We start from the raw sequence: 13,964 nt of genomic DNA, 5'->3' as shown, positions 1-13,964 counted from the left end.
CCCCCAGTCCCCATCCTGTTCATTCACTCAAGAAATGTGGGAAGAGAGATTGCTATTGAAGACTGAGACAAAAAAAGTTGTTGAGTACCTCAGCCTTCTCATTCATTGTTACCAGTTTTCCAGCCCTGTTTATGAGGCAAGTAAACCTTCTGACCTTCCTTTTCTGGTTAACATACCTTCATGTCACTCTTAGCATTCCTTACCAGGTTGAATTGACCTTCACCTTGGCCTTCCTTGTGCCATCCCTAAAGAACCAAACTTCATCTCTATACTCTTCTCAAAGTACCTGTTCCTGTTTCCACTCCCTGTGCATTTCCCTCCTGCACTTCAGTCTGACCAGCAGTTCCCAACTCACCCATCCTGGTCTCTTGCCTTCCTTGCCTGATTTCTTTCCCATGAGTATTGCCACCTCTTGTGCTCTGTGAAAGACTTCCAACTAAAGATCTGCCAGCTCTGATCTGCTCCCTTGTAACTGAGGGCAGTTTCCCAAGGGATCCTGTTGACTATCTCCTTGAAGAGCTGGAGCTTTGCTTTCCTAAAGTTCAGGGCCCTAACTTTACTCCTTACCTGACCAAAACTCAACCAGTGCTAGGCTGCCTCCAATCTTCATGTTACCAATTAGCTTATTTATCTGGTGCCCATCAGATCCAGTATCGCATCCCTCCTGGTAGGGCTGCTGTCTATTCCCTGGCTCAAGCAGTTATCCTCCGTGCTTTCCAGGAGCCTCCTGGGTTGCCTACAGCTTACTCTGCTGCTTTCCCAGCAGATGTCAGAGTGATTGAAGTCCCCGAGTGGGGCAAGAGCCTGCAGACACAATGCCCCTGTAGCTGGAGCAAGAAGGTTTCGTTAATAGGCTCCCCTTGATCAGGGGCCTGTAATAAAAGCAAACCACAAGGTTCCCTTTATTGCCTTGGTCTCTAATTCTTACCTACAGGCTTTTGACCTGCTTGTGACTGTTCTTCAGAGACTTATCTTCACACTCAAACCACCTCTTGATGTAGAGAGCAGCCCCTCTGCCTCTCCTTCCTCCCCTATCTCTTCTGAACAACCTGTAGCCATTGGTAGTCTCACTCCAGTCATGTCTCATCAAGTTTCAGTTATGGCAAGAAGGTCAAAGATTTCTAGCAGCACAGTGGCTTCCAACTCCTGTTTGTTGCCTGTGCTGTGTGGATTGAATGAGCTATGTCAAAAGTTTGAATACACAGAGAGTGAGTTCAGAAATACTAATAACCATGATACAAAGCAAGGCAAAGCTACTGTGTATCATTCTATCTTAAGGGCTCATCTGGTAACCACTCTTTGTAATTGTCTTCTACGTTGTTCAGATCATACACTGGATGAAAAATAACTTTTGTAGACCTCTTGCAGCAACTGGAAATGATACTAGCATGTTACTAAATGCATTCTTTTAATACTAATAATGAAATGTAGCACTGTTAAGACACCTAACAAATTCAAAAAATATGCTCTATTTCTAAATCCCTTGTATCTGTCATCCTAAACAAAATATGTATCACATGTATAAGTCACTAAGCCACAAGGACAGAGAAATTTGACCTTTAATGGCCTCTCAAAATGACAGTACCAAATGGCTTTGGGAAGGTCAAGTCTGATTTAAATTGTTGATGAATTGGAAACTAATTAACTAGAACTGAATATTAATTGGAAAGAGGGGTATATACTACAGTTTCAAACCTAATGAGCATATTAGTGATCAGTAAAAAATATTTTTCTATTCACCTCATGTAAAACTGTAGAAGTACCAATATACCAAAATTTTCTAATAGTTACTTTTCTCTTACTGTGACTGAGAGGCAGTTCTTCAATGATTTGATCCTCAGTTCTCTTTCACACTGTGTTTGATGATCTGTCAAACTTGGCATCATCAAAGTGTAAAGATGGTTCTGTACAAATCATGAATAAACTTAAAGAGAAAAAAACCCACTTAACATCTTAAAAACTAAATCCACTGTGATAAGCGGTCCAATTAGAAATTTCTTTATTTCCCTGGTCCATTTGGCGCTGAATATTGGGATTTATTGCCAAATACCTGAAAAACAGGTTGGAAACAAGCCACAACTGTCAAAAGCATAACAGTTCTGGGTATTTGAGTCTGTTACATTGTGATGTTTCTCATGAAAATTTCATGAAGAGCATTCATTCAAAGAGATTCTATGCATAAGGCAGATGGATGGAATTTAATTGCCCTTATTAAAAATAAGAAAGGGAAACTCTTTACTACTCCATCCTAATAGTATTCAGGATAAATTATCTTTGTTGTAAGCTTAGGTATTTGCAAAAGAGACTCCAGGGTTTTCTGTATGAGCCAAGTAGGAAAGGAAAGGTCAGGTCGTAAAAATCCTGTTCTGTGTTACAAGTCAAATCTTGTCAGTTAATACCAAAGTAAAGACCTTGTGTTTATAAGCAGACATGAAACATACCTTTCTCTGGGAAGAGCCAATGGCTGGTGAATGATTTGACATTTAACCATTGCTAGTTCTGGACAATTACAGAAGCTTATCCAAGAGTTGTATTTACTGTAGCAAGGCTCTGGAATGATTGGTGAATCAAGGGTGCAGGTTATTTTTTTCCTCTATTCTTCCAGTTGCAGAAGGTGACACTGAAAGAAGCCGATGGACTAACACGGCTCCATGACTGGTGTCACCATCAAGATTTTGTTTTTTTGATAACGGGATGGCCTATATGGCACCAGGCTTGCTAAATGCAGATGGGATTCTTCTCTCTCAAAGGGGTGAAGAGAGTCTTTGGTCAAGGGCTGGTGGGAGTTATTGATAGGGCTTTAAACTAGATAAACAGAGGAGGGGGATATCATCGGGTTTAGTAGTGATAAGGTGTGGGATAACATGCCATCCCACTCATACCAATTAGATGCCTGAGCCAGTAAGAGATGCTCAGAGCCTGGAGAGAGTAGGTAGGTCAGCAGCAGAAGACCTGGGCAGCACCAAGAAATTCCAGCCACTCCAGACAGCAAGTCAGCTTCATTGGAGGCAGGGCAGGGGCAACTTAGTGTCTCTGGGCTAACACATACAACGTGGGGAATAAACAAGAGGAATTAGAGATGTGTGGATGTCTGCAGGGCTATGACCTTATTGGCATCACGGAAAAACAGCAGGATGTCTCCTATGACTAGAAAAGGGGAAACATGACCATCACTTCTAAAAACGGAGATAAGGAAGACCCAGGAAACTACAGACAGATTAGTCCCGCCTCAGTGGCTGGCAAGATCATGGATCAGATCCTCCTGGGAACTGTGCTAAGGTACGTTGAAGATAATGAGACAGCCAGAAGAATTGTTGATAGCCAACATGGCTTCACTAAAGGCATATAGTATCTCACAAATCTGGTGTCCTTCTACGATGCAGTTACAGCAGTGGTGGACAAGGGAAGGCAATAGAAATCATCTACCTGAATCTGTGCAAAGCATTTGACACTGTCTCATGTGACATCCTTGTCTATAAACTGCTGAGGCATGAATTTGACAGGTGGGCCAGTTGGTGGATAAAAAATTGGCTGGATGATTGCACTCAAAGAGTTGCAGTGAACAGCTCAATGTCCAGTTGAAAAGCAATGGCAAGTGTTCTTCAGGAATTTTGTATTGGGACGAGAACTATTTAGCATCTTTGTCAGTGACATGGATGGTGCAATTGAGGGCACCCTCAGCAAGTTTGACAACAGCACCAAGCTGTATGGTGCAGTCAACATGCTGGAGGGAAGGGATACTGTCCAGGGGGATGTGGACAGGCTTGAGAGGTGGGCCCTTGTGAACTTCAGGAATTTCAACAAGCACTAAGTGTAGGGTACTACACCTGAGTTGTAGCCATTTCAACCACAAATACAAGCTAGGTGGAGAATGGATCGAGATTAGCTCTGGGTAGAAAGATGGGGTTGTTTGTGAATGAAAAGCTCAGTGTGACCCAACAATGTGCACTTGCAGCCCAGAAAGCCAATCATGTCCTAACCTGCATCAAAAGAGGCATGAACAGGAGGTTGAGGGAGATGCTTATTCCCCTTTATTTTGTTCTTGTGAGACTCCACCTAGAGTACTGCATCCAGGTCTGGTGCCCCCAGCACAAGAAAGACACTAACGTGTCTAAATGAGTCCACCGGAGACCGACACTGTAGAGCTGATAGAGGTCTGGAACACCTCTTCTTTGAAGAAAGGCTAAGACAGTTATGGCTATTCAGTCTGCAGAAAAAAAGGCTCTGGAGAGACCTTCTTCAGCCTTTCAGTACGTAAAGGGGACTTACAAGAAGGCTAGAGAGAGACTTTTCGCAAGGGCAGGCAGTGATAGTAAAAGGGAGATTTGTCTTAAAACTGAAGGAATATAGGTTTATCTTAAATCTTTGGAAGAAAAGCTTTACTGTCAGGGTGGTGGAGCACTGAAACAGGTCGCCCAGAGAGGTTGTGGATACCCTGTCCCTGAAGATGTGCAGTACCAGGCTCATTGTGTCTCTGAGTAACCTGGTCTAGTGGTTGTCCATGGCAGAGGGGTTAAAAGTAGATGACCCTTAAGGTCCCAAACTATTCTGTGATTCAGTGGGTATCTACACGCATTTGTATTGCAAGCAGTTATGTAGCTCATGGGCAGCTTCACACCCCAGGAACTACAAAGATTTATAGGCTGCACTTGCTCACTATACATTTTTCAGAAAAGTCTGAAGACTTATGTAACTATTTGAAAATGTGACACTTCTTCTTGGAAGAGAGTTGACATTGATCAACTTCTCATGTTAGTTTTATCCCCTAATCAACTGCATGTCAGTAATAACCAGTCAAGACATTTAATAATATGTGTTTTATAGTTAACTTTGGTCGTCTTAGATTATTTTTACTTGTCAATTTTTTAAGGGAAAAAATACCTTTTTGTGATAAAAATTTTTTTTGCTATTGTAATAGAAATGAGCAGCAAGTTGATGTATTTCAAATAGATTATTTTAGCTATACTAACTTGATTTCTGAGAAATTACCTGATCCCTGTCTGCTTCCAGTGCTACTTACTAACAGGCATCATATTAAGAAAGCCAGTTGCTCTTTTTAAGTATGTCTTAATATTTCAATATTGACCATACTAGGATGAGGAATTTTGACCATATCTGAGTGTATTAATAGAATCCGTTGTGTCTAATTCAAGATCATTGTGAGTATCCTGTCACTTTTGCTTTACTAATCTACATAGCTCCAATGTTCAGAGTTTCTCAGTGCTTTGAAATCATGTAATACATTCATCCTCACAGTACTTCTCTGTAGCAATAAAACTCTGTCATATCCATCTTACAGATGGACAACTGAAGCACAGGACCAGTAAATATTAAGACCAACAGCAGATAAGTAATAATGGTCAAAGCAAGAGACATAACTTGGTTCTTTTGAGTCACTGGCCAGATCCTGTACTGCATGATTGTATTATGCACTTGTATGATGTATAGAAAAGGCATTTTCCCTTTTGTTGATAGACATGGTAATTCAATATATCACATAAAATAGTAAGGACTCATGCAAGCAGAACCACATCATTGTTGTAAGGTACCATTGTATAAGTCCAATGATTATACACCATGCAGTATATCTCATGTGATTTAATGCATTTTATAAGACAGTATAAAGTTTGTAGCCAGTGTTTATGAAGTTTATAATTTTTATCAGCTTTTTGATTTCGTAAGTTAACCAAAAATACTGACTGGCTATCTATTTTTTTCAGCCCTTGTATTCAGTTCCTTTCAGTTCCTCATGTACAAACAATTAGGTGACCCCTGAATGTTAAGGAGGCTGGTGATTCAGGCTTTCATGCAGTACTATGTAACAAATGTGAAATCCTTCAACTTACACTTTTTTTTTCCAGAGGATCAAATTCCTCGAGGTTTTCCCACCATTGATATGGGCCCACAGCTGAAGGTGGTTGAACGAACTCGCACAGCTACCATGTTATGTGCAGCCAGTGGCAATCCTGATCCTGAAATAACTTGGTTCAAAGATTTCTTACCTGTTGACACAAGCAACAACAATGGCCGCATCAAGCAGCTACGCTCAGGTAGGGTCTTGTTACTGTTTCCACCAACGCCCAGAATTGTTCTCTCTCACTTTTTATTTCTTTTCTTTCTCTTCTTTTTTTTAAAATTTTTATTTATAGGTAATAATTTCTCTTTCTCCTCTCCTTTTCTGTGTTACTAAGTGTGTTGTCCATGTCTGTGATGTTGTCATAGCTTTCTATAGAGTCTGTCTCTATATGTTTTGCAGCTTCTGTTTACTCCACATTGCTCACTGCTGTGACTGTATTTTTTGATAATTTTTTCTTTACTGCTTTTTGCAGTACTTGATGGATCCATTTTCTCCTCTTTCTTTCTTCTTTCCTTTTTATTTTTTTTAACAAATTTATTTCAACATTGGACTTCATTCAGAAATTGCAAGGAGTACCAATGGTTATATTCATCAAAACCAAAACCTGCATTAGACACTTCAATTAAAATTTAAAATGTGTTTTGTGCTGTCTTTTCCACATTTGACTTCACCAAAGATTAGCCAGTTTGGACACATCTTCTTTCCTCTCACAAATACATAAAGCACAGTACTTCTTCCCATACAGATTTATACCTTAAAAAAAAAAAAAGGAAATCTTTGGGTAATCTATGGAATAAAGTTGGAGTTTTTTTGCTGGCTGAGCCTTTTTCCAACACATTTAGCCACAGTAGTGTGCGTCCACGCTAAAGCTTTATGAATCCTACATTTTCTGGATCTACAGAAGTCTGCTTTTGGTGTAGAATCCAGCTTTTGCTGCTCTCTCTCTCTTTGCCCCTTGCACCTCCCTAGCAGTTCTTTCACTCTTCTCCTGCCCTAGTTTATTCTTTTGCTCTCTTTAGATTAAATAAAAGAAAACGACAACAACAACAAAAAATCTCAAAATTTATCAGGTTTAAAGCTTATCCCAAAGTAAGACCATTGGGATATAATGAGCTTTTTTCTTTGACAATTGTGGTAGATATCGTTGTAGAATCTAAGTTGTTTAATCACGTGTCTTCCCAGAATTCTCAGCTTTTGACCTGTCCTGTGATGTTAAATCGTCTTGTTAACTGACTTTTTGCTTGTTGTCAGCAGAACTGTGTAAATTAACCTTCTGTTAATGTAAATTAAGATTTTTTTCACATGTGACATAGATGATTTAGTATATAAAGCTTTAACTGAAAACTTTGTACCAAATTATAAGGAATATAATAATATTTTTATGCTGTCTTTCTTCTCTCCGTATTTAAATCTCCAGAATCTATTGGTAAGTGCTTAGTTCTGAAGCGCACTTCACCCCCACTAATTTCCATATTCAGAATATTATTATGATGATGATAATTATTATATGATTAGTATTATTATTCTTAAAATGCATGGCATGCATTTTACTAACAGTCAGTGTAGTCACCAGATCCCTTTAGTGGCGCACACGCACACCTCCACAGAAATGTTGTCTTAGCAGTCATAGCAACACCTAAAAGAAACAGTACACATGTATCACATAGATCTAGAACAGTAATGCCATAATCCAGGCTAAACTACAGTGTTTGTTTTGAGATAGCCTTCAGTGTATCCTCTTTTTATATATATATAGATTTTTATATATATATTTAAATAGAATTTCCAATATTTTCCTAAACTATGTCATAAGTACAGTTTTGTAAAGTTTCCTTTAAGTTATTTGAGGCATATTTGATACATATCTAACTCTATATAACCAAACGTCTAAGAACTCAGATGCTTCTCTGAGAATGGCAGTGCAGCCAATTGTAACATTTTTGCCCCTTGTGGTACAATGAAACTTGCTTTTATAAGTTGATAATACTATCTAATATATTCCTGTTTTAACAGTATAGTAATTCAAGTTTCTCTTAAGACCTTATTTAATTCTGTAAATCTAATTTGATTCTTCTTCCAAAGCCCTAGCCTCCTTCTTCTCGTACTAATGCTTCTTCTTTCTAATCTTATTTGCATTCATATTATCCACCCAGGTGGTACACCAATAAGAGGTAAGAGTGCTGAACTAACGTTCACAGAATGATCTTACTCATTCTTTCTGTCCTTTCATCCCTCTCATCTTTGTCTTGTTTTTGGTTTTGTTTTGTTTTGTTTTCCTTAAGGAAAAGACAAAACAAAACACAAACCTACAGAAATGTCCATCATCTGATTTTCTTTTTCCTTTGTCCTGTTTGGTTATGATCAGTGACTCTCATATTGTGATCTTTCTTTCTTCACATTGCCTTTTCATTTTCCTTTTTTGTTTCTTCATTAAAATAAATAAACAAATGAATAAATAAATAAATAAGAATTAATTTGTGATATGCTTCAAAGCAAGCATATCCAGGTCTCCTGGCCATAGCCCAGTCACAGCGTACCATTTGTCCCTCTTTTTTCTTTTTCTTCTTCTTCTTCTTTTTCTTCTTCTTCTTTTTCTTCTTTTTTATTTTTCTTCCTTTTTATTCTTCTTTTTTTTCCTTCCTCTTTTTTTTTTGTCCAACTGGAGCAAAAAAAGATCATTTTTTTTCTTCCTTAGCTGTTCTTGTCCTGGACCAAAGCCAAGATGGTCTGGAGAACAGTAGCAGACATGCAGAAGACAACATGGACTATCTTCTTTTTGTCTTATCTTTCATAAAAGGTTTTTGTTTTTGTTCTTCTTCAATGCTTTTTTTTCCTAACTTCTTAAAATTGAAAATTATATGTTACCCCCTAAAAAATTACAGAAATGTTTTTTTCCCTTTATTGTGTTGGGGTTTTTTTGGTGGGGTTTTTTGGGGGTTTTTTGTTGTTTGTTTATTTCATGTTTCTTTTTCTTGGAATTCTCTCACCTCTGGATTTTTGGATCTTCTAATCTACAGGCTTTGGAAATAAAAGGTTACTGACTCATTATTCTTGGTGGTATGTGGTATTGTTGGTTTTTGATACTCTAGCAAAACTGTTTACTTCTTTTATAATTCTTGTTTTGTATTTTTCTTGGGTTTTGTGGCACCACACTGCTAATCCCACTTGTGGATTTTGATGGGTGTCTTGTGGGGGCCCTCCTGCGGTCCTCAGCAGTGGATGGTTGGTTCTTCCTTGTTGGCGTAGACCATGCTTTTTAACTTTTTTGTCTTCTAATTCAACTGCTCTTTGTTTTTCAGCAAACGCGCTTTAAAGCTTGTAAGTTGCGGAAAACTGTCTTTCTTTTCTTATCAATCTGCATGTCTTAAAGGAGTTTTATTTCTTTAAAATAATATTTTGATGATTGTAAATGACTAATACAGTTTCTTTTTTTTTCACTTCAAGCAGCCTTTTTGTTATTGCTGCACATTTTTGACTTTCTTCAGCAGAAGATTTCTTGAAGTCTGTCCCGCCTTTTTTTACGAGTACCACCTTTTGTGCTACTTTTGTTACTAGATTGAAGCAATTAAATAAAAATTAAGTAATTATAATGACCCAACTACTTAATCTCTTTTGTTTTATTCAAAAGCCATTCTTCCTTGAAGCAGTCTCACCCATCTTCATTTTAATGGTTTAGGAAAGAGTATTGTTTAGAGGGTTTTGTTTTTTTTTTTTTGCCAAATGCAAATTGTTTTCCTGTGCTAGCACTGATGATGTGAAAAAAATAATCTCTTTGTTTTTTTCATTGCATCATTTTCTGTCTGTGCACCTTAGCAAGAAAATGAACCGACGTTGAGTGGACCTTCGCATACAAGCTTTTCATATTGTTGAGAGGTGTATTGTTTTGGATAGAAAAAGCCTTCTCTGACCATCTCTTTGGCAATATATTTTATATTCATACAGGTGCCCTCCAAATTGAACTGAGTGAAGAATCTGACCAAGGCAAATATGAGTGTGTTGCAACCAACAGTGCGGGTACACGCTATTCTGCCCCTGCCAATCTATATGTCAGAGGTAGGAATGACATAACCCTGGCATCCACTGTTCATTCAGGTTCAGGGCTAAGATACTCTTAGGGTCTATACAGTTACCACTGTAATAATCAAAATGCCATGGTAAATGTGTCAGTTGTAAAATTAATTTTAAACAATAGAGGAAAGGCTTGGGGTTTATTTTGTTCTTTTAAAGCACTCTTCAGTCCAGTCTATCCTGTGGGTTAAGGTTTGTAAGTATATTTATATTTTTACATATTAACTTCTGTTTTTCTCCTGAATTAAGTTAAACTGTGCTTTTCATTTATTTTCTTTTATTGGTTTCGTTTTGTTATGCTTTTCTTTTCGAACTCCTGAAGTGACTGCTGTGTGTGCTACTAATCAGCTGAGTGTAACCCCAAGGCATTGAGGTGTATACCTATCTGACTTCTGCTGTGTAACTGCAAAGGGAAAGCTTCTAACTTTATAACTTGGTGTATGCAGAGCGCAACTGTATTTTCCTCTTTTCTGTTTCTTCTTATTATATATGCATGAATATATATATATTTAATGTAAGACTTGTGAGTGAAGTATGGTCTTTTAGAATTATAGTGGTCAATTGGCTGTATTCTTTTAAAAAGTTACCTGTGTATATGAAAGGTATGATTAATAAGAAAAAAATTATGTTCCTCTGTGCAGTAGTAGAAATGATTATAAATATATGAAAATATTTTTTAGTTCAGCTAGAAAGAAAGGCTTTGTTTCAGGTAGTATTCGCTACATCTGATTGATGTCAATTTCTGTAAAACAAAGATATAACATACATACATACATATGTGTATATATGTGTGTGTGTGTGTGTGTGTGTCTACAGTATAAAGGGATGGGTGGGGGAAATAGGACTGAAAACATAAATAGCTGTAAATGTTACTGCAGGGTGGATTGCCTTACAAAAAATGCCTAGCTTGATTTTGAAATTTTTTTTAGAGCTGATTTTTCAATCAACCTGATATGTTTTCATATGGTGTGACTCTTTTGGCTAATTAAAAAAGAAAAGAAAGGAAAACCTTTCATAGTTACAACATCCATAGAAAGTTATTTGATCTTTTATTTTCTTTCTCTTGTCCTCCAACATACTGACTTTCCTGTACTGCATGAGGCATGTATACCTTTACATCCAAAGGAAAATTTCAAAATTATGCTAGCTATTGTTTCTAACACCATTGTAGCTGTAGAAAATGCTAACTTTTCAAGATGAGGTAGGAAGGTTTAATTAGCACAAGTAGAGATGTTCAGCTAGCAGTTGAAAGCCTTGATATGGCCTTTTTACTCTCTCTGTGTTTCCCTTGTTTTTCTCCTTTCCTCATTTCATTGTGTTCTGCATCAAACCCCCTACATCCCTCAGAGCTGCGAGAAGGTTGGTGTGTTTTTTACTTTTTACCCACCTTACAAAACTATTAATTAAACCAATAACAAAGAATACAAATGAAATGAATGTAGCTGCATTGTGGCATTTTTTAAGTTAATGTTATGTTTAAGCAGAGAATGCCCTGGTCATGGCTTTTGATGAGTGCTGATATCTATCTAACTGTTGTGCATGATAAGAGAGAATGAACCTGGATGCATGGCAATCTTTTTAGCTTTAATACTAACGTCTACTAAACTTGGTCAGTGTTCCTGCTTTTTCTTCCCTTTTAATTTCTTGCTTATACTGATGCCTGCTTTTCAAGGAATGGTTTCAGTAGTTGCTTTTCTAAATAGCCTGCGCATGAAGACTAGACTCTCCTTTGTCTATAAGGATTTTGTTCAATACAAGGAGTTCCTCATTGCCTGCCGTTTGCTTCGTGTGGCCTCTCTGAACTGGCCGCTTACGGATGTTTTGCTTTCTGCTTGTTCCCCTTCTGCCTGTCATTCACTCATGAGGCCATTGCAGTAAGCCCCTACTGAATCCATAGAAGATCACAGAAATTTAATCAAACCAAGAGAAAAGGTTTTAGACTAATATAATTTTCCTTATTTTTTTTTTTAAACTCACTCATAGTCTTATTTTACTTTTAATTTCTTTCTGAATTAAAGCTGTCTTAATCATTAGCCTCTATTAAGGCCAAATAAATACAGTTTCAACTACAATGTCCAATTAAAGGCCTAAATACAAACCTACCTCTCTCAGCTATCTCTGTCGCTTCCACCTCCTACACACATGTGCACACCACTGAGAATATTTGAAGCAGGAACACTGATCTGTTATTGCCTGGTAATTTTCTCGGTGTTGTGTTTGCTTAAATATTAACTACTCTGTTAGTGGAATGTCCTGCTATGTGTTTAAGGTTGATACCCCTTGCTGTCAATACAGAAATGTCTAATATTATCAATCCTTATTTTGCTTTCCCTTAACTGCGAGCATAGTGGAATCCCGAATGTTCAATATTCTGCTATTTCCCCAGAGACCCTTCTTAGCAGTTGCTTTTTAACTCCCTAAATTTAATCTAAATTCCTTCTCCCTCAACCCCTATGCGTCTCTTAAACTCCTGTATCTATCTGTCACCCTATCCCCATCTCATTCAAGTTTTTGTTTCCTCACCCAGTATGTTTTCTTTTTGAGTTCTTTTTCTCTCTGCAGTTTTTACTCAGACATTTCCCTAGGCATGATTCTCTGTTGTTTCTGTCATTTGCCTGCTTGCATGACCAAATCCAGTACTTTGTACTGGCTTTGCTTAGTCTCCTTCTGTGACTCTCTCTCTCTTTCCATATATATATATATATATACATATATATATATATTTATATATATTTGTATACTTGTATACTTATGTGTATATATATATATTTGTATCTGTGTGCAAGTATATATTTTTTTTATGTTTGTTTCAGTGTTAGTGTGAGGTCTTGAGGCTGCATCTACTTTGAGTCGGAAAGCAAATGAAATTGCACTTTCAATTTACTGTAGGCAGTGTGTTCCAGGACTGTGATGTGACAATGTGGCCTAGCACATTTATTCACATCAAATGGAAGCACACAGCATTGAAGTTGGTGATCAACTCAAGCATGCTGTTGACCTTCCAGTTTTCTTCTGTGCGTATATATATGTATGGACATAAAAAATGCATATATATATGTGCACCTGTGTGTGTGCGTGCACGTGTGCGTGTATATCTTTTGCATGGTGTTTGTGTATTGTTAGTATATAGTTAGTTACGTGTGGGGCCCTAATAGGTCTGAATCAGCCTTTGTATGAATGTGCCTATTAATATCCTCAAGTAAATACAGAATAATTCACATTGTGTGCAGACAAAATTCTTGCTTAGTCTCATATTTCTCTTATATATATATATTTTCTGGCAGATCGGAATAAACATTAAAACATTAAATTGTGTCTGTACACTGCATGCTGTCCGTATGCAAGACTGAGTTTCTTTTTTTTGTATATGTTATTACCTTTTTTTGTGTTTTGTTCCAGTTCGACGAGTCCCACCGAGGTTCTCTATCCCACCCACAAATCATGAGATCATGCCTGGCGGGAGTGTAAATATCACCTGTGTTGCGGTGGGGTCGCCAATGCCATATGTGAAATGGATGCTAGGAGCAGAAGATTTGACACCTGAGGATGATATGCCAATAGGGAGAAACGTCCTTGAGCTTAATGATGTCAGACAGTCTGCAAACTATACTTGTGTTGCTATGTCTACCCTTGGTGTTATAGAAGCAATAGCGCAGATAACTGTCAAAGGTATATCCCAAGCACATATATATGGACATAGTTCAGTCTTTTATTTCATTCATTACCATCTTCTGAAGAAATGCATTGCGCTGAAAGGGACTCAGTGTACTCTTAAATCAAGAGGGTAAATACTCCAGCCAATCAGTGGCATAAGACAAAATACAGGCTCAGAGAACAGTAATGCTCACTGATTAAGTAAGTCATATTTATTAAAATAAGTTAGCCACAGCGTTCCATTATTCTTCTTTGTCTAGCTCCCAGCCTTCATTTCAGATAAAGATAGTACAGTGTTGCATTTACTTGTCAACAGTAGGAACCTTTACAAACCGTCATTTGATTTTTAAGTTGCTGGGTGTCCAAGTGTCATATTCATGGAGTA

The 13,964-nt window shown here is 37.6% G+C and overlaps 1 protein-coding gene across 46 annotated transcripts in view; it reads left to right on the top strand.

Moving 5' to 3' along the window:
* The window catches only part of PTPRD (protein tyrosine phosphatase receptor type D), a 1,147,190-nt gene that overhangs the window by 1,007,895 nt on the left and 125,331 nt on the right, over window positions 1–13,964 (top strand). For 19 of the 46 annotated variants that reach the window (XM_050328659.1, XM_050328661.1, XM_050328660.1 and 16 more), the window contains 5 exons: window positions 5,862–6,050; window positions 8,011–8,028; window positions 9,800–9,910; window positions 11,273–11,284; window positions 13,325–13,594. In XM_050328659.1, coding sequence (XP_050184616.1) covers window positions 5,862–6,050; window positions 8,011–8,028; window positions 9,800–9,910; window positions 11,273–11,284; window positions 13,325–13,594 — 600 coding nt within the window. The remainder of the gene's footprint in view (window positions 1–5,861; window positions 6,051–8,010; window positions 8,029–9,799; window positions 9,911–11,272; window positions 11,285–13,324; window positions 13,595–13,964) is intronic. The other 27 variants (XM_050328678.1, XM_050328677.1, XM_050328674.1 and 24 more) reach the window with 3 other exon arrangements.

This window comes from Myiozetetes cayanensis, unplaced genomic scaffold (genome assembly GCF_022539395.1).
Source record: "Myiozetetes cayanensis isolate MyiCay16 unplaced genomic scaffold, myiCay2020 scf4, whole genome shotgun sequence".
Classification (NCBI taxonomy): Eukaryota; Metazoa; Chordata; class Aves; order Passeriformes; family Tyrannidae; genus Myiozetetes; species Myiozetetes cayanensis.
Note: the sequence above shows the minus strand (reverse complement) of the source record. Positions and strands in the feature narration are given on the sequence as shown.